A 25,334-nucleotide genomic window follows, 5' to 3' on the forward strand; every position below is an offset into this window, starting at 1 on the left:
ATCTCACAAACAACGTGCAAATGAGCTCATTTCTTCGGGATGACTACTTGTTGAAAACAATAGCATCAAGGAAACAATATAACATGGAAATAAAAGTCGCGCAGCTAGCGCATATATATATATAAATCATGGTATCAAGATGTGTAATACAAGTATAATTTATAAATTGTTTTATTCGACAAAAATTAATAAATGCAAGAGACTAGTCCATTAATTGCTTCACAGTTATAACCACTGCGTAGAAATTAATTTTTTTTATTTGTCATCATCTAATTATACAAATATACAATTATTATAATTTTGTTGAAAAGCTAAATAGATATTACATATACCATGTTGTCCTAACCCATGCTTCTTTTCTAGAATTATTATAATAATCCTTCTCTTTTTTCTTTTTCCGCTTTTCCTGAATTAGGAAAAGGAGAGCTTGCAACAGCTTGGCTCGTGGGTCCATGGCTTTCATCATTCTCTCTAATAGTGATGAGCAAATGTTGCCTGGCACAAGGTGGGTATTTATAATTTGGGAAAATGGGAATTGCCATGATGTACAATTTTCCTTCCACGTGTCACCGTCACCTTTTTCCACATGGCACTCAAATGGTGACGTGGCACGTGGGCTACTTAGGGCGGAGGTTGTGGCCCACGAATTTGTGATGTAGACAATATCCAAGTGGCAGACAGAGGAGAGGAGAATATGGCTTAGTTGTTTAGTTGCATAAACTATTAAGCACGGTCTTGAATTATTATATACAAATATATATAATTTTGTATAATTAAAACACTGGATCATCATATTCAATTTATAACACACCCATGTTTCTCCAACTAATTCTATGCGGTTTGTTGGTTGACATAGATTATTAATTTGGACTTGTTATGTCTATTTCACTTTTGCTCCACAAAATGGCTTAAAAAATTCAAAGGAGTTTTTGTTTTATAACCCCGTGGAATCTAGAACGTGATTAGAAAGAGCTTAGAGTTTTAATTATGGAAGTCATTTACATTGTTTAGTTCAAACACCAGTAGAGCAATTTGGTTAGGGAATTGACCATCTCTATTCAAGAAGTGGTGGGTGGGCATATGCATTGTTAAAGATTTCTATTGTAAATATTTAACGGTCACATTTATAGCAGAAATTATTTGTTCTATATATTTTATTTTTTATTTCAATATGATTTTAATCAGAAACAAACACTCTAAGTAGGTGGCTTATCATAATTATAATACGTTTAGTTTATGGATTAAAATCATGATATTATAACTATTTTTTATTTACGTGTATTTTTTATGAGAGAAAATACTGTAACGAATCATGATACGAATCCCCTTACTAAACACACTGACATGTGATGAACTGAATTGAGATATTTCAAAAAAAAAAAAAAAAAGAAAAATAATAATTGATGGTAATGAAAATTTGAAAGTAGAAAATAAGGACCGACTTTTTAAATTAGGAACCTTGAGATTTGAGATGGTGGATTTACAATTGTACTATGAAGCCAATCATAACACAAAACAGTAATAAACAATATATACCAAATCACGGATGCACAATGCATGCATTAAATCTTAAGCTTATGAGTAAGATTCCACTTCAGCCCCTATCCTTTTTAGCGGACGCATTGTATGAGAACAGAAATAACAAGACGGGGGTTAGATTTTTTTATTTATTTATCGTGGGATAAAAATCAACATCGGACCATAAAAAGGAAAAAGGCCAAACAAAAAAAGAAAAAAACTTAAAGCCCCGTTCATTTCGTCGATTCGAGTTTTGCTACAGTAAAAAGCTCTTAAAAACAGTCACATCTAATATTTCGTCGATTCGAGTTTAGAATTTGAGTTTTGCTACAGTAAAAAGCTCTTAGAAACAGTCACATCTAACTTTTTTGCTACAGTAAAAAGCTCTCACATAAAATCACATCTCAACTCGAATTACAAACTCGAATCAGCGAAGTAAACGGGCCTTATAATAAATAAGGACTGACGCGTAAGTTGTACGCGCCGTCTGGAACACGTCACCTGAGAAAGGGCGGGGAACAACGAGAAGTTCATCTTTATTTAAAAAACTCTCTCTCACCCTTCAAAAAGATTAAAAAGAAACTCTCTTTCTCTTATCTGTCTCTCTCTCTCTAAAAGCTTTCTTTCTGCTCTTGATTTTTATACATATTACTCTTCGTCAAGAAAGAGAGAGATAAAACCACAGTCCTAAGAAACACACACACACACATATATATATATATATACATATATATTTGTGTATAAAAAGGTTGGCAGCAGATTAGATAATCGCGAGATTGATAGTCTGAGGTTTTTGCAGAAGGAACTCTGTATGTGACCTCAAAAACCAAGCACACAACACGCAGAGAGAGAGAGAGAGAGACAGAAATTAAAATAAACAACATATTTTTCTTTTACTAAAAAGAAAAACAAAAACAAAAAACAAAAAAACAAAACGGGGTAGCCTAAGAATTCTCTAATATTTTTGACCTCCAAATGCACATGGCTTCTTGGGCTTCTCTTCTCTCCCACATTTTTTTTTTCTTTTGTTTTCCTTTTCCCTCACATGGTCTCCTCTCTCTCTCTCTCTCTCTCTCTCTCTCTCTCTCTCTCTCTCTCTCCCTCTGTGAAATACAAAAACTAATTCAATACAATAATATTGAAAGCTTTTGACTCATCAGTTGAAGAGATTCTCCAGATCTACAGTGAAAAGCCTTAGCCATATTTCCCAGCTTCATTCATCTTCTTCTTCTTCAAAGGAGGAGGTTCTTTCCTGTGTGGCTTTCCGTTGAATCGCAAAAGGTTAGCTTTTTGATCTCAATTATTAGTTTAGATATGTTTACTTTAGCTTCCTAATTGTCACCAAATACATTGAACAATCGACAATTTGACTTTTCATTTATGTTTTCGATTCATGAAGATCTCTTATTCATTGAACCAAATTCAGGTCTTAGTTCTGTATTTGGTTTCTACAAGTTTGATTTTTCCCACTGTGGCAGAATTTTACTTGACACCTAAATTGTTTTAATTTGCTAATTTTTGTTAAGCATTTTCTCGTTTTGTTCAGTAAACGTATATATAATGTAAGAATTTTGTTAATTCAAAGTTTACTTTTGCTCTTTTGAAGTGAAATTCTTCCGTTGAATGGTAATTACATCATCATGTCGTATCATCTTCTCAACATAGAAAACAAATATTTTTTTTTTAATGATGCTTACCTTTTTCAACTTTCTCTCCCTGTTGACGGCGGAAAATCCGAAAATGCATAAAAAAATCTACTCTCTTTTCCATGTTTGATATTGCCCATTCTTTACCTTTTTTCTCGTTTCAATCTGCTTATCAATAACATGGGTTTGTCCGGGCAAAATTCTCCTTTCAATCTGCTTATCGATTGAATTTTTCATGTTACTGTTCACCGGATCTTCTGTATGGTTGAGTAATTTATTGACATTTTTGTTGTTGTTGGTTTGTTTGTTTGTTTGTTTTTGTTTTTTTTTAACTACTCACTTGAATTTGTAGGTTCCACTAAAAATATGCATGTATGTTCGAAATTAATACAAACAATTTCGTAATGGAATCCAAAACTTTCTTGTTTCAGGTATCAAACTGATTCGGGATTGTTCCTTTAGAACAGTACTTTTAGTTGAACTCATATGAGTAGTATTTAGTAACAAAAGTGGGTGGTAATTTGGTAAAGTGAATGATACTGTTAAGTGAGGTTTCATGGTTTGCGAGATGGAGACCAACCATGTGGAAGAAATGGACATCGAAATGGACGTCGAAATCCTGCCTTCGATGTGGCCGGAGGATATCGGAAACGACGCCGGTAAACAGTTCAACGTAGAGAGGCCGGGGCGGGACCAAGACATGTTAGAGGAGGTGACAATCCTGGAGGAGCCAACCATAGTTGATTTCAAGCGTCTTTTGGAGCTCACCAACTATAGTGAAAAGGGATCTTCTCAATTGGCTTACCTTGTTAAACACTGGGAGTACAAACAGGCAAATGCCGTGCGCCTCCTAAGAGAAGAGCTCGCCATTCTGAGCAAGCAAAGGCAGGAGGCTGAGCTCAAGAAGTTGGAAATTCTAGAGGAGCATCTGTTCGATTTGGAGACATATGGCGACAAGCATCCCATTTCGATTCTTGACGGGGCCTACGACATATGGCCGGATGTTCCTAGGATAAGAAATGATGTCGTTGTGCAGAACAAGGGGATTGAAATCGATGCTGAGTATGATACTGTTGTGCACTGGAAGCAGAGAGCCTTGCATTTAGAGAAATTGTTGGAGGCGAGTAAGCAAAGAGAGCAGATTCTCATGGCAAAGTTACAAGAGAGCATTGTAAATCTTGAAAGGCAATCCTCTCCAGTGGAAGAGTTGTCTCAGATCTTGAAGAGAGCGGATAATTACTTGCACTTTGTGCTTCAGAACGCACCTGTTGTTATTGGTCATCAGGTAACTGTATTAAGCACAATCAAAACCTTAAGCACCTACAAGTGTGACTGTTTGAATTTCTCTGATAATCTTTTTTTTTTCTTTTCTATTCTTATTATTATTATTATTTTTCAGGACAACGAGTTGAGATATCGGTTTATCTATAATCACTTCCCAAGTTTGCAAGAGGAGGTAATTAGTAGCCATTGCAGTTCTTAGTCAAGGTTTGATATGAGAAGTTCATGTAATTTTTTACTGAGTGGAACGAAATAAGTACTTTTAAACTTACTGTTCTCTTTCAGGACATTATAGGAAAAACAGACGTTGAGATTTTTACTGGATCTGGCGTGAAAGAATCTCAAGATTTCAAGAGAGAAGTTCTCGAGAAGGGATTACCCGCGAAAAGGGAGATCACATTCGAGACAGAACTATTCGGGTCGAAGACTTTTTTGATATATGTTGAACCAGTCTTTAGCAAGTCAGGGGAAACAATTGGTATAAATTACATGGGGATGGATGTCACTGATCAGGTGAATACTATTTCTTTCCCAAGTGGTCATTTTGTCAGACTTTTCTAGTGATGATAAAATTTCTAATAGTGCTTTCCTCATTGTGGCACCAGGTGAGGAAAAGGGAAAAGATGGCAAAGCTCAGGGAGGAGATAGCAGTAAGAAAGGCCAAAGAAACAGAACTGAACAAAACAATTCACATAACAGGTTCAATTTCTTGTTGAAGTCTGTTGGGTTGTGGATTTCCTTAAATAATTTGGCCTCAGGAGTAGAATTAATACTCTTTTTTTTTTTTTTTCACTTTTTATTTCTCTCTCAGAGGAGACAATGCGTGCTAAGCAAATGCTGGCAACCATGTCTCATGAGATAAGATCTCCTCTCTCTGGAGTTGTAAGCATGGCTGAGATTCTCTCCACCACCAAGCTTGATAAGGAGCAGCGCCAACTCTTAGACGTCATGTTGTCTTCTGGTGATTTAGTTCTCCAACTTATCAATGACATCCTTGACCTTTCAAAGGTTGAGTCAGGTACGAGATTTGTTGACTTCATCAAGGTTTTATTGTCTGTTGCAATCTATAATGTAAATACTAACTACTTTGATTGAGCTGTTCATGAGGTATTCTCTGCCATACACAATGATAATCTCAATTTTTTCCCCCTCCTTCAGGAGTGATGAAGTTGGAAGCTACAAAATTCCGACCGAGAGAAGTAGTAAAGCATGTACTCCAGTCTGCTGCAGCATCTCTGCAGAAAATGCTGACCTTGGAAGGTCATGTTGCGGATGACGTTCCCGTTGAGGTAAGAGCTTTTCATATGAACTGTGTGATTCATGCAATTTACTTCCTCAGAACTGAACACATTGCTACATGGATACATAGATGTGAGGCTTAGCATTTTTATATTCTGACAACTACAGGTCATTGGAGATGTTCTTAGGATTCGACAAATTCTCACCAACTTGATCAGGTACTGAATCTTTAAGGATCAATCTTTAATCACACCATATTCAGCAAAAAGAAGGAAAGGAAAAACTTTAATCATAATATATGTTAGATATAGTTCTTTCTTTTCATTGTTTAAGGCACCATTTATGTTTCATCTAAATTAATGAGTTTCTACATTTTGCAGTAATGCAGTCAAGTTTACACATGAAGGGAAGGTTGGGATAAAGCTTTATGTGATATCAACTCCGACCTGGGGAAAACAAGAAGGATGTCATCAAAAGCTTGATGCAGATCAACCAGTCACTCAAGAAAATGGACAAAAAGAGAATCAACCAACATCACAAACAAGCGGTGATCGAAAAAGTTATCATGGTCACAGTAATGGTTCTTGCCAGAACCATTCGGATGAACCTAGAACCCCAAGTAAGACAGAAACCCCGAGGACTGAGGATACGGATCAACAATCTCATTCTGCTGAAACCACAGTGTGGATACGCTGTGATGTGTATGACACTGGAATTGGAATTCCAGGTATGCTTTAGTCTGTTATGTTTATCTTGAACCAATGGCATGTAATACTAACATATAGTTGGTTTCTCTCTCTCTCTGTTTTTTTTTTTCTTCCCCTTTGTTAGTTTATGCTTCATTTGGTTATTTCAACTTTAGAATAATTTCTGCTTGTTCGAAATTGCTAATTACGAGTTCTCAAATGTCTCATACCAGAAAATGCTATACCTACTTTGTTCAAGAGATACATGCAAGTTAGTGCTGATCACGCTCGAAAATATGGTGGGACAGGACTAGGACTGGCTATATGCAAACAACTGGTAAACTCCTCTTTTCCCATATGCTATATTTAGACTGCTTTTCATTTTTTTCATTATTCTCCTTTTAATGCTGAAAACTTGAGTTTCAATGTATTTGGCATAGGTTGAACTGATGGGGGGTCGTCTCACTGTGTCTAGTCGAGAACACTTCGGTTCTACATTCACGTTTATACTTCCTTACAAGGTTTCAAACACATGTGATGGCTCTGATGATCCGGATGAGCTCTCGGATATGGCTAGTCATGATGCTGCATCAGATGATACAATCGAGAGCTATTTTGAATTCCAGCCACGCACTTTAGGTTCTCTCTTCAATTCTAGTGGAACCAGCAGGACGCCAAAACTACTACCACACAAGATTGGCTACATTAGCTCGCATAAGCTTAATGGGCTTTCTGGCAACTCTTACTCCTTTCCCTATAATAGCAGCAGACCAACAGAGACAGTTTCAGTTGAGGATTCTTGTTCATCAATTAGTGCTGCAGAGACATCACCAGAACCAGAAACTTCAGTAAGGCACAGTGCAGATCCTGATAATGAAGATGGAGCGTCTGGAGGCAAACAGTGTCAAAATGACTCAAACGAAAAACTCCAAAATCCTTGGACAGATCAAACTCACCATGCAGAGTCAAGTAGGGAAATGGATGTAGCACCAAATATGGACAAGCCCCAAGAAGCATCTAAGAGGCAGGAGAAATCTGATACAATAAGCTCTCAGCAGATATCGAAAATCAGCGTAGAAGTACTGAATTCAAACATGGAACCAAAGATACTTCTTGTTGAGGACAATAAGATCAATGTTATGGTGACACAGTCAATGATGAAGCAATTAGGCCACAAAATAGATGTTGTGAATAATGGGGTCGAAGCTGTGCGAGCAGTTCAACGGCGCAGTTACGGTCTTGTTTTGATGGTAATTCTTATGGAATCTCAAATCTTTCTTATTTCTTTTTCTATGTTTCAGTTAAAAAAATAATTTTAAAAACCTTGGTATTCATGCGTTATGCATAACTTGTAGGATGTGTGTATGCCGGTTATGAATGGCCTCCAAGCTACAAGAATAATCCGTTCCTTCGAGGAAACTGGCAGTTGGGAAGCTGCGGAGGAGGCTGGAATTGAATCTAATGTGCCTTCTTCAGAAGGATTACAGAATGGCCAGAGCATTACGCGTCCAACAAACCGAATCCCTATTGTTGCGGTGAGCAATTTCATATAATTATTGTTTCAAGCCTCCCTAGTTCAAGCATTGATCAGGATTTTAGTGCTAAAGATTATTATTATCCTCTTCATCATCATCATGGTTTACATATGAAAGTCTTTAGTATTACATTTTCTGACAGAATTGGTTGGTGAAAATTGCAGATGACCGCGAATGCTTTGTCAGAGAGTGCAGAAGAGTGTTATGAAAATGGTATGGACTCGTTTGTGTCAAAGCCTGTGACTTTCCAAAAATTAAGACAGTGTCTCGAACAATATCTATCTTGATGATATCTTAATTCTTGTAAATTTATGCTTGTGTATAAAAAAAAAAAGAAAAAAAAAGAAGAAAAGAAAAGAGGGAAGACGGCATGGTAGGAAAGTTTTGTAATCAATGTATCATGTTCGTATTAGCCATTAGCATCTCGTGATGAATTGTACAGATCTTTACTCTCGGAAAATCTTAAATATTAGTTCGGTTTTCCAAGGATTGGACAAACCTCTCGCAGTCTAATTAGGTGTTACGACAAGAAAGCAAATTTTTAGAAAAGTGAAAGCGGAAATACAGGTAAAAAATTTATTGAATCTATATTCCTAACTGTATAGGGATTTGTAATGCTATAAAGTGCAACTGTAAACATACACAATGTTAAAGATGCGCGCTTTATTGGGTTATATTAGAACTTGTATTCGCCTATATATGTCTACACTAATGATGACTGTCTTGATGCCATCCATTTTGAGTACTTGATGATCAATTCTTCCAAGGGCCCTTTTAAGTAGAGGAAGGTCTTCCAGGCTCTTCATGGGCAGTGAAGTTGAACTCTGTCTGGTTCGAACAGCTTGACGGACTTGGTGGGAAATTGTTGTTTGGTGAACCATTGACAACATCAATGACATGATTAGGGCTTCTGTTTTGTAGCTCACTATTCTTTCTAAAAGTGTGAGAGCTTAGATCTTTCTCGTCAAAGATTTTCGACACCATTCTGATCTTTTGCCATAGTGAGACTTCAGGGTCAAAGCGTGTCCAGATTTTCCTGTGCTTGTAGAGGAACATAGCCACAAATATTGTGAGAGTTGATAAGGAAGCACTCCCGGCAATAAGGAATAAGCCCCAAAAACTATTAAGGCCAAGACTCGCGGAGGAAGCCGCCGCACTGGAGTCTGGACAAGCGGTAGCTGATGTAAACCATGCGTTTTCAATTTCCTTCATTTTATTTCCTTCTGTCACATTTAAAATCGCCCTGGATACATCACGTACTAAAGGGGAACCTCTTGGGAAGGCCTGCAAGTAAGCACAAAAGAAGAGAGATTACAATGTGCACTAGTTTTGTAAGCTTTTTGTGTGTGTGTGTGAGAGAGAGAGAGAGAGAGAGAGAGAGAGAGAGAGAGAGAGAGAGAGAGGTGTGTGTGTGTGTGTGTGTGTGAGAAGAGAGAGAGAGAGAGAGAGAGAGAGAGAGAGAGAGAGAGAGAGAGAGAGAGAGAGGTGTGTGTGTGTGTGTGTGTGAGAAGAGAGAGAGAGAGAGAGAGAGAGAGAGCTTACAAAGCCAAAGCCGGCAGTTTTATAGATTGGTCCAACCATGGCATAGTTAGAGCAATGCTTCGCAATGAAGAGCTTCACATAAGGAATTTCATCAAAAGCAGCCTCAATGTCACCATTTTCAAAAAGCTCTCCCAAATGTTGTAGGGATTTGTAAACCTTAATCTGAGATGGTTCCAATGGGACAAATTCTCTCAACATTTCTAAGACAAAAGACCCATTCGGGAAACCGACATTCACCTTATTCTTTAGGAGCTCATTCACATTGGTCAGAGTTGGTCGTAGCTGTTGAACGGTTAGTAGTGATGTTAAACTGGCTGTGTAACTTTGAGTAAGTACGAGAACTACAAAACACCATATAATCAACACTATTCTAGCCATGTTGCTCACAACCTGCTCGCCTGCAAACAAGAAATGACGATTATGATCAGATTGAAACCCGTGTACGAAGTGCTTGAGATGAATATTTTGTGGCATTGTACATTATTAAGAAGGTAGAGGAAACTAACTTACGATGTGCAAATACCATGGTGGAGAAGGAGAACCAGAAGCTTGTGCCAACCTGGTGCGAAGGTGGGCCACGGAAATCGTTATTGATGCGGTGCTCTAGAAGCCAAACGACAAAGCCAACAAACAGAAAGAAGCAACATGTTGTCACCCAAAGTTCCCAAGTCCAAGGCTTCAAGAACACCCAAGCGTTTTTCATTTCCATGGATTTGATTGGCACGATCATGGTTACACCAGAATCGGTGTATGGCAGTGTGAAGTCCACATATAAGGACCTGTTTGCTATTATGGTCATGTCAGCTGCCACTGCATCAAAGTTCTGTCAAAAGGTGAAATTGTTACCACACCAATTCATGTCGCACAAAAAGGATTAGATTTAAATATCATTTAAGCAAACCATGTGTCGGGATATGGTTTAACGAAACTTATGAAGATCCAAAACTCTTTTTTCATGTAATTCTCCATTCATTTACATGATTTTTATCATTAGGGTTGGATTCTAGTTGAATCCATTTTTTGGTAAGTTAATGGAATCCCTCCACGTTAAGTAACAAAAGTACTAATAGTAGTATCTTAAGAGTAGTAGTAAGTAGAGAAGAAAGAGTAATACCCCAAGATACACTTGATAAATCATATCATTGTAAGAACCAGCGCTCTCACCATTAGGCTTTGAAAATGGTATGAAATCAAAAGGAACTGCACAAGGCATTTGATCAATCACAGCATTGAAGACCTCTATGCAGAACCCAGTAAACTGTGTTCTGTTGGTACTAGGATCTTTTATCAACTTGACAAAACTAGAATTGCCAGACTTCACTGGCACCCCCACTCTCAATTTCTTCCCATTTGTTGGCGCCACCCATCCCTTGGGAACGGACAGAGAATCTCCCGGCCAGATAACAGGTCCTAGATTCGACTCCGAAGTCAAATAAACAACACTTGCATTTGCGGCCACATTCAACTTTCTAGTAAGTCCAGATTGCGGTGACCAAAAACCCACCAGCCTTTCCCCATTGCCATTCACATTCACAACCTCAAAAGTCGACGACTGAAGTTGCCCACTTACCATGCTGAACTCCCCAGTCAGGCCTCTAAACCGAATCGCCAAAAGCTCATCACGAAGTTTCCTACCGTTCCGAGACACCCCAAAAGTGTCAAGCTGAGTAGAAGAGTTTTCAGAATCATAATGCACAAAGCCTGAACTAGCATAACCATTACCATTCCTCCCACCAACCTTCTCAACCGCCATGGCGAGTGCAAAAGCAGCATCATAAGCCCACAATCCAAAAACATTAAGCTCAGGCGCATCAACAACACCAGGATTCTCTCTTTGGAACTGCCTTTTCCACCTCACTCTAAAACTCTCCAACTCTTTTCTCCTTCCCACATGAGTCTTCACACCCAACACCCCCTGCATTGAACCAACGACCGTACTATTCAACAACTCGGCTAAACCATTCGTGACGATCCAAACACACCCTTTCTCCATCAACCCGATCTCCTCCGCCTTGGCGAAAAGCCGAGACCCGAGATGGGGCAACATGTGGACGACGAAGACCCGGCTCTGCATTGTCATGAGCTTGTAAAGCTCGGAAGCTATTTGCTCGTCGGTGGCTCTAGGAGGAACAGCGCTTCTGTAAGGGACTCGTACGTCGACGTTTTGGAGAGCGTCGGTGAGGTAAGGGATGAAAGATTCGCCGTAGTAGTTGTCGACGTAGATGGGAACGACTTGTCGCCAACCAAAAGCTTGGACTAATGCGGTTATGGGGTTGACTTGGGAAGAGTCGTTTTGGGTTGCTTGGAAGAAGTAGGGGCTGCGAAGAGAAGAGAGAGCAGGGCTTGTTGCGGAGAAGGAGATGATGGGCACGTGAGCTTGTCCGCCGAGGTTGATCACGAAATTGGCCTGCATTGAGGTTTGGGGACCAATGATTGCTTCCACTTTCTCGTTATTCATCAGGTCCAGGGCTGTTTGAAAAAAAAAAAAAAAAAAAAAACAGGGTAATCTTTTTGTTTTGAAACGTTTTTATTTTTTTATTTTATATATGTTACGTGATGTAAATTGTAAAATTGTATTTCAATCAAATGAAATGGAAATTTATAGAATTTGGCAAAACAAAAATCCATAACAGTTACTTTTCTTTTTCAAAAATACTACTTCAGAGCCTTTTGCAGCCATGCGTGTTTATGAAGCAAATTCCATGATATTTACTTTAAAAAAATAATAATATCAGATTTAAGCATTTTAAAAATTTTAAAAAAAACCTAGTCTTTACGAAAGTGATTTATGTAACTTTTTTGAAAGAGTCGTATATTCTTAAAAGTTAAAAGAAGAAAAAGTCAGAAATCAATCTACAATAAATTGAAGGAAAAGAATTCCCTTAAAATAAAGTCAAAGACTTGAAGTCATTTAAAATGTCACATTTAATTTTTTTTATTACATTAAAATTTTTTTAAAAAATATCACATCTCAATTCAAATTAAAAATTTAAATCCGTAAAGTGAACGAGGTCTAGACTTAAAAAATAAAAGCAAAAAGTCATCCTAGAAAAACAGTCGGTTGTCAAATATTCCTTTCTCTATTCCCTGCCTAAGAAATGGTTCTCAACTATTATCACCAAGAAATGAACAAGATCTAAACTCTTGTTTTTTAATTATCAATAAGCGAACAACTAATGCAGTTAATCATAGAACAATCTAAAACAATGAGCATGGTCTAGGAATCCTTGTCAAACAATAGAAGAGCGATATTATACACGCAAAGACAGAGGAATACCAGCAGAAGCAGCTTTGACGACATCTTTGTTGGAGTCCCTTACATGAAGGACGAGACGAGTGTTGTAGAAAGAGCGGGAATTGTAGAAATCTGAGAGAGCCATTTTGAGGCAGCTCAGCCCCACCTTCCCAACCCCTGTATCCAAGTTCAGAATAACTCCCACGTTTACTTCCGTTGTCGAGTTATTTTGCGCCATCGCCGAGAACATGATCCACGTCAATATCATGAAACGAGCGGTGAAACAAACAGAGAGCCCAAAAACACGGGTGTTTGGCTTCTTTTTAGCCATGCTTGAAGCCTTTTTGGATGCTTTGAAAATCATCTTTGGCGCTGATGAGCAGGTGGACTACTTCTTTATATATGAGTGGTTCCTCTTTTTTATTCATTTATATATATTTTTTAATATTTTGTTGAGTGTCTTTGACGATGAAGGAATTGACTTTTGTGAATGGTTGTTTCCTTCTTTGTGTTGGAAGAAAATGTTGTGAGCATTTTTGTCGACTTATAACTAATTAATGTGCATGTCTGAGGGTTGGTAATTAGAAAAATTATTATTAGTTATGCCGGAAAAAAAAAAAATTTATTACAGAAAGAAAGCAGTTAAATATTTCGTAAATTGTAATTATATAAGTATTAATTTTAAAAATATTATGAGTATTATAAAAATTTCATTAATTGAACTTCAATGATTACTGTATAATTTAAAAATTAAAGTTACATTTATACTGATTCTGATTTTGACTATAAATTTTTTAAAAAATTCTTTAAAAATAATTTTTTATAGTTTTTATTAAATATAAATTTTAACGGCTAGAGAATTAATTTTTAGATATAAAAAACACCATCCAAAGCATCAACACTCAGACGAGGGAATGCTTGGCTTAACTCAAAAGGTATGATTATGAAAGAAGCCAAGCAGCGATGTGTATGCATATGAAAAGGACGGTTTGACTGATCATGGCAAGGGAAGAAGCTACGGTTGTTCGGTCTGTTCCCGTTAAACTGGAGATTGGGACAATGGAGTTTGAGTTGTGTTAGGAACCACCGACCTTGTCTTGGTCACAGGGAAAGTGTCCATGGCGCCAAACAATGAGGACCAAGACAAGGAAGAAAAACAGTTTGTCATAAAATATTTCGGTCATGGGTTTGTTCTGCAATTTCAATTTCAAGGGGTGCCGGTGTAGTTCTTGCTCAAAAAGATAAAAAAAAAATATCTTCCGAGTTTACAAATAAAGCCATGGCCAGTTGCATCATTCCAAACGCCGAAACAAAAGTTTAATACATAAATTTATACTTTTATACGGTTAATTTTCAATTTTAACTTTTATAATATCTAAAATACCCTTAATAAAAAATATTAAAAGGAAAGAAAAACTAAAAGAAAAAAAAAAAGTTAAACCGCAGTTTTGACCTTAATAATATGCAAAATACCCTTAAAATAGTTTTTTTTTTTTTGCTTTTTATTTAATGTTTTAGTTTTCTTTTTTCACTTTTTCTTAAAGATGTTTGGTTGGAGAATTCAAACTATGTGATTTGAATTATTTTTGATTTACGTGAATTTTTTGTGAGAGAAAATACTGTAGCGAACCACGAATCATGATTCGAATCAGGGAACGAATCCCTCTACCAAACATCCTAGATCATTTTAAAGATCAAAATCAATTATTGAATGAGATAAAGTATAGATTTAAATATTTAATTTAATTTAAAAATATACATTTAATAAAATTAAAAACTGAAAGTATAATTTTTGAATAAAACCAAAATATAAGATATAAAAATATAAATATCCCTTTTTCTTATATAGGGTGCTAATATTAATTTATTTTTGCGAGTCGTCGTCAGAATGTTTTCATTACTGGATTAAAAGCATTTTATCATCTCTGCCATTTTTGTTGTTTTCAATTATTTACTTACTTTTTAGTATACGAGTATGGGTAATAGTGTGTTAAAATTAATTTAATTTTGTGAGTCGTCATCGGAATGTTTTCATTATTGGATCAAAGAAGCATTTTATCATGTCTGCCATTTTTGTTATTTTCATGGTATTGAATGTCCGAGACTCCGTTCATTTCACCGATTTGAGTTTAGAATTCGTGTTTTGCTACAGTAAAAAGCTCTAAAAAACAGTCATTTTTAACTTTTTTACTACAGTAAAAAGCTTTCACTTAAAGTTACATATCAACTCGAATTAAATACTCAAATCATCGAACTAAACGGACCCTGAATGTACTCATTACTGAATCAAAGAAGCATTTTATCATCTATGCCATTTTTGTTATTTTCATGGTATTGAAGAACCAAAAAATCCAATTCAAATGGCAGCCCAAGGTCCAAAATCATATTTGGTATAGATTTAAAGGAGGATGATTCAAACCTCCAAGTCCATTTTAAACCCCTAGTGTGGTTCTTGCTCAAAAAAACAAAAAAAAAAAAAATCTTACTAGTTTCAAATTAATAAAAAAATAATTGGTGAACAGGTGAATGGCAAGATGTAAAATAAAGCCATGGCCAAGTTGCATCATTCCAAACGCCAAGACAAAAGTTAATCTGATGCAGCAGCAACTGAGGCCGACCAACCGCCGCTTATCTATATGTTTTCAATTGTCGTTTGATTTAATTTCTTGTTGTCATTTTGTCGAGTGCTTTGTCGTTTGGGACTTTTACTGTCCTGGAGTTTTGGTATGCGTGCCATTTAGTGTGTTGCTGGATATTTGAGAAATCTAGCTGAGTATATTCATATTATAGACATTGTGAGTCTTGAGCTCAGCTCCACTTAATACTAATATAAAAGGGTCGATTCCACTTGAATCTCCTTCATTTTTCTGCCAATTCCGAGTTGGAATCTGGTTGTTTTCGATCTCTACGTCATAGTTTATGAAATCGCTATGAGCGAGAAATATATTTACATATTTACAAGTTACAACAAAAAAGTTAAAATCTACTTATACATTATTATTCACAACTACAAACGCCTAAAAACTCAAGCTAATTTAGTTGAGGTGTAGTTTCTGTGTAGCTGACATGAGTTTATAAAAATCTTAGGGTAATCAATCAATAATTTTTACTGCCTATATTTTCATTCATCTGGCTTCTAATAAGGAGTTATGGACGTCATTTGCCTGGGGAAAGTAAGCTCTACATCAGAAACTATTTCTTCGTCAGTTGATTGAGCACCATTTGGGCTTGTAGGGTCATTCTCAGTTCCTGAAGGCGTTCCTTGCTCCGTAAACACAAAGTTCGAATCAGTATGAACTGAATAGCTCGAAGGACTTGGCGGGCAGTTGGTGTTCGGAGATGATACTACATCGGCAATGCATCTGTCTCCCACTTCGCTCTTTTTGAAAGTATGTGATCTCAGGTCCTTTTGGTCAAAATTGATAAAAACGGTTTGAATTCTCTTCCAAAGAGAAGCCTCTAGATCAGAGCTCATGAAGACATCTCTTTGCTCGTAAAGAAACATGGCCACGTATATGATTAGAGCTGATAATGACGTAATGCCGGCGATTAGGAAAAGTCCCTTAAAGCTTTCGAGGCCGAGACTTTGGGAATAATACTTGTTGTTGGGGTCTGGACAGCTGGGTTCTTTTTTGAACCAAATCTTTTCAATGTCCTTCATTTGATTTCCCTCCGTCACTGTTAGTATTGCCCTTGAAATGTCAGGAACCAAAGGTGAACCCTTTGGGAAGACCTGGTAAAAACATATAATCACATAGATATTCAATTAAGTTTGTATAAGTGAAAACAAAAAGATATGCAAGAGAAAAGGTCGGAAAAATATCTCACAAATGCAAAGCCATCAGCTTTAAATGTTGGTTCAACCATGGTAAACTTGGAGCAATATTTTGCAAGAAAAAGCTTCATGTACGGGTTTTCATCAAAAGCAGCAGATATACCACCCTTTCTGCTCCCATTCGCAAAGAGTTTATATAATTCTTCAGGAGAATTGTATCTCTTGAATTGGGACTCGTCGAAGCCCAGTTGCTTTAGAATTCCTTCGACAAAAGAACCTGATTGGAAGCCGACGTTCTCCCTGTTCTTCAGGAGCTGGTTCACGTCGGTAACTCTTGGTTGCAGCTGTTGAACCGTTAAAAGCGAAGTCAAACTAGCGGTGTAGCTTTGAGTGAGTATAAGCACCACAAAGCACCATATGATCACCACAAACCTTGCCAAGTTACTCACAACTTTTTCCCCTGCAAACAACAAAAAAAGATAAATACATGGTTATCCTTGATTGGTCCTAATTGCACGGAGCATTTCTTCAGTTCTAAAAATGAAGGAAAACAAGTCCAAAGAACTTACGATGTGCAAAAACCATGATAGAGAAAGAGTACCAAAAGCTTGTTCCAACTTGATGATGTGGGGGCCCGCGGAAGTCTTCATTTATACGATGTTCAAGAATCCACACAACAAACCCAATAAAAATGAAGAAACATCCACTTGCTACCTAAAGATCCCAAGTCAGAGGCTCCATGAACACCCATGCACTTTTGCTTTTATCTTTTTTAAATGGTACTATCATTGATACACCAGATTCTGTATATGGCAATGTGAAGTCCACATACAAAGACCTATTTGCTCTGATCGTTATGTCCCCAATTGCCGCATCCAAGTTCTATCAAATAAGGACATAATACATTTAGCTTTTAATAGTGTTACAGAGAAAAAAAAAAGACACCTACACAGGTAAACCTATAAACCTAATATAGAATTATGTACTTCAACATGTTTTTCAATCAATGTCTAAAAGAATACCTTTTACTTCTTTATGTTACTATGTAAGGTTTGCCCATCAAAATGCATATTAAGCCCATTGATAATAACAAAAAATAGAGAGTGAAAAAGAGCAAATAATTACCCCAACAAACACTTGGTAGACGAAATCATTGTAAGTGCCAGCAGCCTTGCCTTGGGCATTCGCAAAGGGAACAAACTCGAACGAAACAGAATAAGGCAGAGCACCTAAAACGGCCTTGAACACATCTATACTGTACCCTGTAACAGTATCGTTTGAGAAAGGAAACGACACATTCACAAACTCCTCAAAGCCTTTCTTCACCGGAACACCTATCTTCAATCTCTTCCCTTGCGTCGGAATCTGCCATCCTTTGGGAATAGAGTTCGAATCCCCAGGCCAAATTATAGGTCCTAAGCTCGTATTAGAAGTAGAATATGTGCTTCGATTTCTCAAATCCAACTTTCTCATCAATCCACTCTCAAACGTCCAAAACCCTAGTCTTCTTTCCCCGCTTCCATTAACATTAATTATCTCATAAGTAGGCGTCTGTAATTGCCCGTTTACAAGCTTGAAATCTCCAGAAAGGCCTCTGAATCTCGTCCTTGACAATGCCTCGACGAGTTCCGGACCGTCTTCAGAAATCCCGAAGGATTCCAAATCGGTGGAATTTCTAGAAAAGTTCGTCCGTTTGAAATTGAAGTTAGCGGTTTTCGTGATCTCCTCGACCGCTATGGCCAAGGCGAAAACGGTGTCATACGCCCAGAGCCCGAAGACGACCAACGGAACCGTCGGATTCTCGCGGTGGAATCTGGTGGTGAAATTCTCAAGCGCCTTCGTCTTCGGAGCGTAAGACTTCACTCCTAAAATGCCTAGCATGGATTCGAGGACAGATGAATTTAAGGTGCTCATGAAATCGGAGATTCCATCGGTCACAATCCAAACGTAACCGTCGCTCATCATTCCGATCTCCTCCGCCTTGGCAAAAATCCGAGACCCGAGATCCGGCAACATGTGGACGACGAAGACTCTTGTCGGCATTGTCATGAGCTTGTAAAGCTCGGCGGTGATGTAGTCATCGGAGGCCGCCGGTGGGATCACGCTCCGGTAGGGCACGCGCGCGTCGACGGCTTGTAAGGCGTCGGTGAGGTACGGAATGACGCCCTCGCCGTACTCGTTGTCGACGTAGATCGGGACGACTTGCCGCCATCCGAAGGCCTTGACGATGGCGCCGATGGCGCCGACCTGAGCCGAGTCGTTCGCGGCGACTCGGAAGAAGTAGGAGCTCCGCAGGGAGGCGAGAGATGGGCTTTTGGCGGAGAATGTAATGATTGGGACTTGGGCTTTTTCTCTGAGATCGATTATGAAGTTGGTCTCCATTGATGTTACTGGCCCAATTATTGCTTGTACTTGAACGTTCTTGATTAGGTCCAAAACTGTTATTTTTGAGAAAATTAGAGAATTTACCTTATCCATTAGTTTTAGGGAAGAATTTCCATTAGATTGATGATTGCTTAATTGGAAAACAAGAGAAATAAAACTTAGCAAGTTTACAAATTATTTGTTTCCTAAATAATACACAGATAAAATTAATTTGAAGATTAATTTCTTTTCCTATAAACAAAAGATCTCTTGTATTTTATTTTATTTTGGCTTGATTATTTTAAAGATTAATTTCTTTTCCCTATAAACAAAAGATCTCTTATATTTTCTTTTCGCTTGCCGTTGGCTTAAGTAATATATGTATATATATGGTTTCGTAAATTTCTTAAGTTTTTTGTTTTTGTTTTTGTTTTTACCGAGGCTTTAAATGTTTTGAAGATTCATACTCTATTATTACTGTTTTCTGCCCTGATTTGCTTCCAAATAAAAAAAAAAAAAAAAAAGGCCAAATAACGACTAAGTTGGCTAGCACTAAATGACATGCTTGTAAAAGTGGGATTGAAATATGAAAATATTTTCGCGTTTTAATGATGATGATAATGATTTTAGCGTTTTATATTATATAATAAGATTACATGATAATTATTATAACAAGTTTAACTTTTATATTTGTAAAATTTTTAATTTTTTATTATATTTCAACGTAACTAACAATTATACTATTATATGTCTCCCTCACTTATTTATTTATTTATTTATTTATTTATTTTTAAGTCAGTTGGGGAACAAAAATTAGTCGGTTGGGTCTACTTGTCTTACATTTACTCAGAACTTCAGAGATTTAGGGTTTGTTCTTTTAGAGTTTAACTTGAGTATAATTCTTGAGTTGAATTTGAGTTATAACTTGAGTTGAACTTGTAACTTGAAGTTGTGTTTGATTGTGTACATTTGAATTATGGTTTGAGATAAGAATCTTTTTAAGTTTGTGTTTGAATGAATCAAAACTTAAATTTGTATTTAGATAGTATTTTAATAAAAACTCAATGTTGATGAAAAATTTTAATAGGGTATATGGGTCAGGTTTTATTCGTCTTTTCATTGTCAACGCATAGAAAAAAATCATCTCAATCATAATTAAAACGAAAAAATTATAACATTTTTAAGAATAGAAAAAATACTGTTCATTAATTTGAGTTCGAGTTTCTAAACTCGAGTTGAAGGGAAAATTTGAACTCGAGTTTTAGTCATAAACTCGAGTTTGAACTCGAATTTAAATTTAAAAAAACATGAACTCGAATAAAGTTGTAACTCGAGTTATTTTTTTTTTTTTTGAGTTTTTCACTCAAAAGAACAAGCCCTCAACTTCTTACCTTTTTCTTTTTCTTAATTTTGAAGTATAAAAAAATAAATTATTTTCATAAATATCCCTTAAATATATACTATATTTTAAATTTTCTTTAACTTTTAAAAACAATTCAAAACATCTTTATATATAAAAAACAATTCAAAACATCCCTTAATATATAAAAAAAAACAGTTCAAAATGCCTCCCATCCTGTTCCGTCTAACAGATTGCTTATGCATCATGTTGTTAAAAATTAACTATAGCTATTAAATTCTAATTAAATCTATAAAATTATTAAATAATAAAAAAATAAAAAGCAAATAAAAATGGGATTTAAAAAAATAATTAATAAAAAATTGAAAACCTCTTCTCTGATTCTCCACATCCAAAAAAAAAAAAAAAAAAATCCGACGACCATCTTCATCTCACCGTTGAGACTCGCCTTCGCGAGGCCTTCTCCGACGCTGCCCAACTCCGATGAAACTCACCTTTCCGTCCTCCGAGCCCAGCCACACCCATCCCCAATCAACACCATCAATAACATTTTATTTCTCATCCAAATCAAACGAAAATCCATAAAAATGACTCTCAATCTCAAAACTCGAATCTCCGAGCGTCGTCGAGACAAACGTAGAGATCTCCCGTGACCTGAGATGGCTCGATGGGTTGCTATGAACCAGATCCATCTTTGGAAGCCTAGCTACAAACCAGCTTAACCGCCACGATTTCCCTCCGCCACACGAGCACCAAATCCATTGTCAACCATCATTTCCCTCTATGTGCAGGTCTTAGTTTTGACCTATTCGCCTCTTGAGCACCAAGTCTTATTCCCCTTCTCCTTCACCAAAAATTTGGGTTTGACAGAGCTAGTTTGAGGTTGAGATTGAGCGAGTCGACTCAGGAGGGAGGACGAGGTTGCGGTAATCCATGTGGTTGGAGGTGAGGAAGGAATTGCGAGACTAGTGGAGGAAAGAGGAGGAGTAAGCATGGTTGGTAGTGGTGGGGATTAGGGTTTGGTATTGGTCAAGAATTAGGTTTGAGGAATTGGGGGTGGAAGGAGACGATGTTTGGGTCAGGTTAAGGGTCTTTTTTTCTTTTATTTTAATTACTCATTTATTAATGTTTCTAATATTTAATTATTTTTCAAAAATTAATGTCTTTAATTAAGTTTTAATGGCATGCCACGTCAGTGGATTTGTTGTAATTACATGCCTTGTCATCAGCAAAACCGTTTGGGTGGGGTATTTTGATAAATTTTTTATAGATAGAGTTTTTTGAAGTGTTTTAAAAAATTAAGGACACGTTAAAATAAGATAACATATTTTATGGGACATTTTTAAAAATAATCCAAAAGAATATTCATAAAATTATCAGTCAATAGGTGGACTTCTAGACTTATTCGGGGATCTCCCAATATTTGTACATACGTCTTTTTCATAAAAGAATTTTCTTTAAAGCGTTATTATTGGGATGAAGATACGATTAAATAATAATTATGCAAATTTTATATTGCCTGCTGATTTCTAGTGACCTTGCAGAACATATACAGTTAGAATACTACTATTTCATACGTGTATATATATACACTCAAAATATTATATATAACTTACGTGTATTATTTTTGTTTCATTTTTATAATAATTCAAAGTCAAATGCGATCTTCTTCCCAACCGCGTAGTGAAGTAAGACAGATTCTTTAATCGGGTAGGCGAGGGTAGGCGAGTTAGGAGTGTACACGGATCGGATTATACGAATTTAAGATCAATCTGTAATCTAATCTATTTATATAGATTTCAAAAATCTCAATCCGCTATCAATTCGTTAGACTCTCAATTCAATCTAAATTTACGGATTATATTATATAAATTGGCAGATTGATCTATGTTTTCTATATTCTCATGAAATTAAATACAAAATTAAACACAAACATAATATAACATAAAATTTAAATACTTCCACAATTCATTACAACACAATCTAACATAACACATATATAATTAAATATCTATATATACAATTAAGAAGAATCTCTTATATATATTATTAAAAATATATAAATATATAAATATATAAATATATATAGTATATATATTTTAGATTGATGGATTATACGGATTGAGAAACAATTTCCATTGTCAACCATCATTTCCCTCTATGTGCAGGTCTTAGTTTTGACCTATTCGCCTCTTGAGCACCAAGTCTTATTCCCCTTCTCCTTCACCAAAAATTTGGGTTTGACAGAGCTAGTTTGAGGTTGAGATTGAGCGAGTCGACTCAGGAGGGAGGACGAGGTTGCGGTAATCCATGTGGTTGGAGGTGAGGAAGGAATTGCGAGACTAGTGGAGGAAAGAGGAGGAGTAAGCATGGTTGGTAGTGGTGGGGATTAGGGTTTGGTATTGGTCAAGAATTAGGTTTGAGGAATTGGGGGTGGAAGGAGACGATGTTTGGGTCAGGTTAAGGGTCTTTTTTTCTTTTATTTTAATTACTCATTTATTAATGTTTCTAATATTTAATTATTTTTCAAAAATTAATGTCTTTAATTAAGTTTTAATGGCATGCCACGTCAGTGGATTTGTTGTAATTACATGCCTTGTCATCAGCAAAACCGTTTGGGTGGGGTATTTTGATAAATTTTTTATAGATAGAGTTTTTTGAAGTGTTTTAAAAAATTAAGGACACGTTAAAATAAGATAACATATTTTATGGGACATTTTTAAAAATAATCCAAAAGAATATTCATAAAATTATCAGTCAATAGGTGGACTTCTAGACTTATTCGGGGATCTCCCAATATTTGTACATACGTCTTTTTCATAAAAGAATTTTCTTTAAAGCGTTATTATTAGGATGAAGATACGATTAAATAATAATTATGCAAATTTTATATTTTATAATTTTAAAAAAGAGATTAATGTAAGAAGAGAATGGACAAGAAAACAAATATACAACCAAATATCTATATGCATGGAAAAAGCTACATAAAAAATAAATATATATATACACACACACACACACACACACATACATATACATACAAATATGGCAACTTGATCATATAACTAAATAGCTGGAGGCGAAAGAAAAGTATAAACCACGGAGGAAGAGATTAATTGTAAGATTTAGCAACTTATCACAGTGATATTTCAAAGATGTGATATACCCAACTGGCAAAAACTCACAATCGAAGTATTGAAGGATATATGATATATGTAAATCGTATATATGTTGGAGATCATGTATACACACACTTATATATATATATATATTTATATATGATGAGAAATTAACATTAATATATAAATACCTGCAGCAGCAGCTCCAACGACATCAGATTTGGAGCCCTTAGTGTGGAGAATCAATCTGGTGTTGTAGTGAGGATTGGATGCATAGAAATCGGAGATTGCCATGTTGATGCAGCGCAACCCCATCTTCCCAAACGTCGTTTCCAAGTCTAGAATCACCCCAACATTGACTTCTATTGATCTGTTATTATTTGTTGTACTACTCTTCTGCGCCGAGCCCAACAAAAATACTCTAGTACTAAGCCAAACCAACAAAACAAAAACAAAAATCACTGGGACTACGTGATCTTTCTTCTTGATCATCATGTCTGAAAGTTGGAAAACTGTGGCGTTCAGTTACGAGCAAAATCATGAAACCGCGCTCGCGCTTTACTTATTTATAACGACCATATAGAATATGCAGGAAGCTACTACAGTTTCCTTTGAAAGCTACACATCTGGATTATAAAGCCATCTTCGACCAATAAATTATAAAATAAAGGAAAAACGTACATATATATATATATATTCATCAAATATATATGTATATATGACCTGTTTTGGGAATGTCTTACCAAAAGTTGTGCATCTTGTGCACATTGTGGAAGTAGTCAAAATGCGATATTTTTTGAAGTTTAGCCTAGAGGTGTGGAACGGTATTTCTTTAATTGCCTTAAGAATGGGGGCCTATTTTATATATCTTTCGATGCTTTCTATTTGCATATTCAAAAAGGACTTCATTCTCTCTCTCTCTCTCTCTCTCTCTCTCTATCTAATCTAATTCTTAATGCGGATTGGAAAAATCTCAATCCATTATTAATCTAAAATTAGTCTAATTCAATTCGATGGATTAGATTGAATTACGTGGATTGGATGAATTGACGGCTTCAGTGTACACCTTAAGGCTAAGGCTGAGTGTTGGTAACGGAAGTCCAACAATCTCTATTAGGGCTTGAATGATAAAAAGGCTGAGGAACTAACTAGTAAAAAGACAACTTTCAATAAGCAAAATAAACGATGTACAGCAAAATAAACGGAGAACAGAGTGTATATATGTAGTTTTATAAAGAGTTGAAAATTATATCAGAAGTTAAAGAAAAAAATGTATATGTAGTTTATAATTTTAAAAAAGAGATTAATGTAAGAAGAGAATGGACAAGAAAACAAATATACAACCAAATATCTATATGCATGGAAAAAGCTACATAATAAATAAATATATATATACACACACACACACACACACACATACATATACATACAAATATGGCAACTTGATCATATAACTAAATAGCTGGAGGCGAAAGAAAAGTATAAACCACGGAGGAAGAGATTAATTGTAAGATTTAGCAACTTATCACAGTGATATTTCAAAGATGTGATATACCCAACTGGCAAAAACTCACAATCGAAGTATTGAAGGATATATGATATATGTAAATCGTATATATGTTGGAGATCATGTATACACACACTTATATATATATATATATATTTATATATGATGAGAAATTAACATTAATATATAAATACCTGCAGCAGCAGCTCCAACGACATCAGATTTGGAGCCCTTAGTGTGGAGAATCAATCTGGTGTTGTAGTGAGGATTGGATGCATAGAAATCGGAGATTGCCATGTTGATGCAGCGCAACCCCATCTTCCCAAACGTCGTTTCCAAGTCTAGAATCACCCCAACATTGACTTCTATTGATCTGTTATTATTTGTTGTACTACTCTTCTGCGCCGAGCCCAACAAAAATACTCTAGTACTAAGCCAAACCAACAAAACAAAAACAAAAATCACTGGGACTACGTGATCTTTCTTCTTGATCATCATGTCTGAAAGTTGGAAAACTGTGGCGTTCA

The 25,334-nt window shown here is 36.1% G+C and overlaps 3 protein-coding genes across 3 annotated transcripts; 1 reads left to right on the plus strand and 2 right to left on the minus strand.

The window, feature by feature from the left end:
• The first annotated feature begins 3,720 nt into the window (after positions 1–3,720).
• Positions 3,721–8,192, plus strand: LOC21401606 (histidine kinase 5). Its single transcript, XM_024166937.1, is given in 11 exon segments — positions 3,721–4,449; positions 4,564–4,620; positions 4,731–4,968; positions 4,971–5,144; positions 5,257–5,463; positions 5,604–5,734; positions 5,853–5,902; positions 6,065–6,411; positions 6,604–6,707; positions 6,811–7,905; positions 8,070–8,192. Coding segments are annotated over 11 exon segments (3,255 nt in total).
• A 374-nt stretch (positions 8,193–8,566) lies between these two features.
• Positions 8,567–12,935, minus strand: LOC21401607 (glutamate receptor 2.7). The gene is made up of 5 exons (XM_010100106.2): positions 12,725–12,935; positions 10,562–11,916; positions 9,958–10,270; positions 9,448–9,845; positions 8,567–9,189 (listed from the first exon to the last, which is right to left on the minus strand). The coding sequence occupies exons 1-5, from the start codon at positions 12,930–12,932 to the stop codon at positions 8,680–8,682; spliced, it is 2,784 nt and encodes a 927-aa protein (XP_010098408.2). The 5' UTR covers positions 12,933–12,935; the 3' UTR covers positions 8,567–8,679.
• Positions 12,936–15,598: 2,663 nt separating this feature from the next.
• On the minus strand, positions 15,599–25,305 carry LOC21401608 (glutamate receptor 2.8). Its single transcript, XM_024166922.1, is given in 6 exon segments — positions 15,599–16,415; positions 16,511–16,917; positions 17,027–17,339; positions 17,583–18,895; positions 23,492–23,797; positions 25,002–25,305. Coding segments are annotated over 6 exon segments (3,240 nt in total). The 3' UTR covers positions 15,599–15,818.
• Positions 25,306–25,334: the final 29 nt, after the last annotated feature.

The sequence above is a fragment of the Morus notabilis genome, unplaced genomic scaffold (assembly GCF_000414095.1).
Source record: "Morus notabilis unplaced genomic scaffold, ASM41409v2 Scaffold348, whole genome shotgun sequence".
Lineage (NCBI taxonomy): Eukaryota > Viridiplantae > Streptophyta > Magnoliopsida > Rosales > Moraceae > Morus > Morus notabilis.

Coding starts and splice junctions, on each gene's coding strand:
- LOC21401607 (XM_010100106.2), bottom strand. CDS start 12,932: ATGTTCTCGGCGATGGCGCAAAATAACTCGACAACGGAAGTAAACGTG. Junction 11,917..12,724: donor CGTCAAAGCTGCTTCTGCTG/GTATTCCTCTGT, acceptor TTTTTCAAACAG/CCCTGGACCTGATGAATAAC. Junction 9,846..9,957: donor CACCATGGTATTTGCACATC/GTAAGTTAGTTT, acceptor TCTTGTTTGCAG/GCGAGCAGGTTGTGAGCAAC.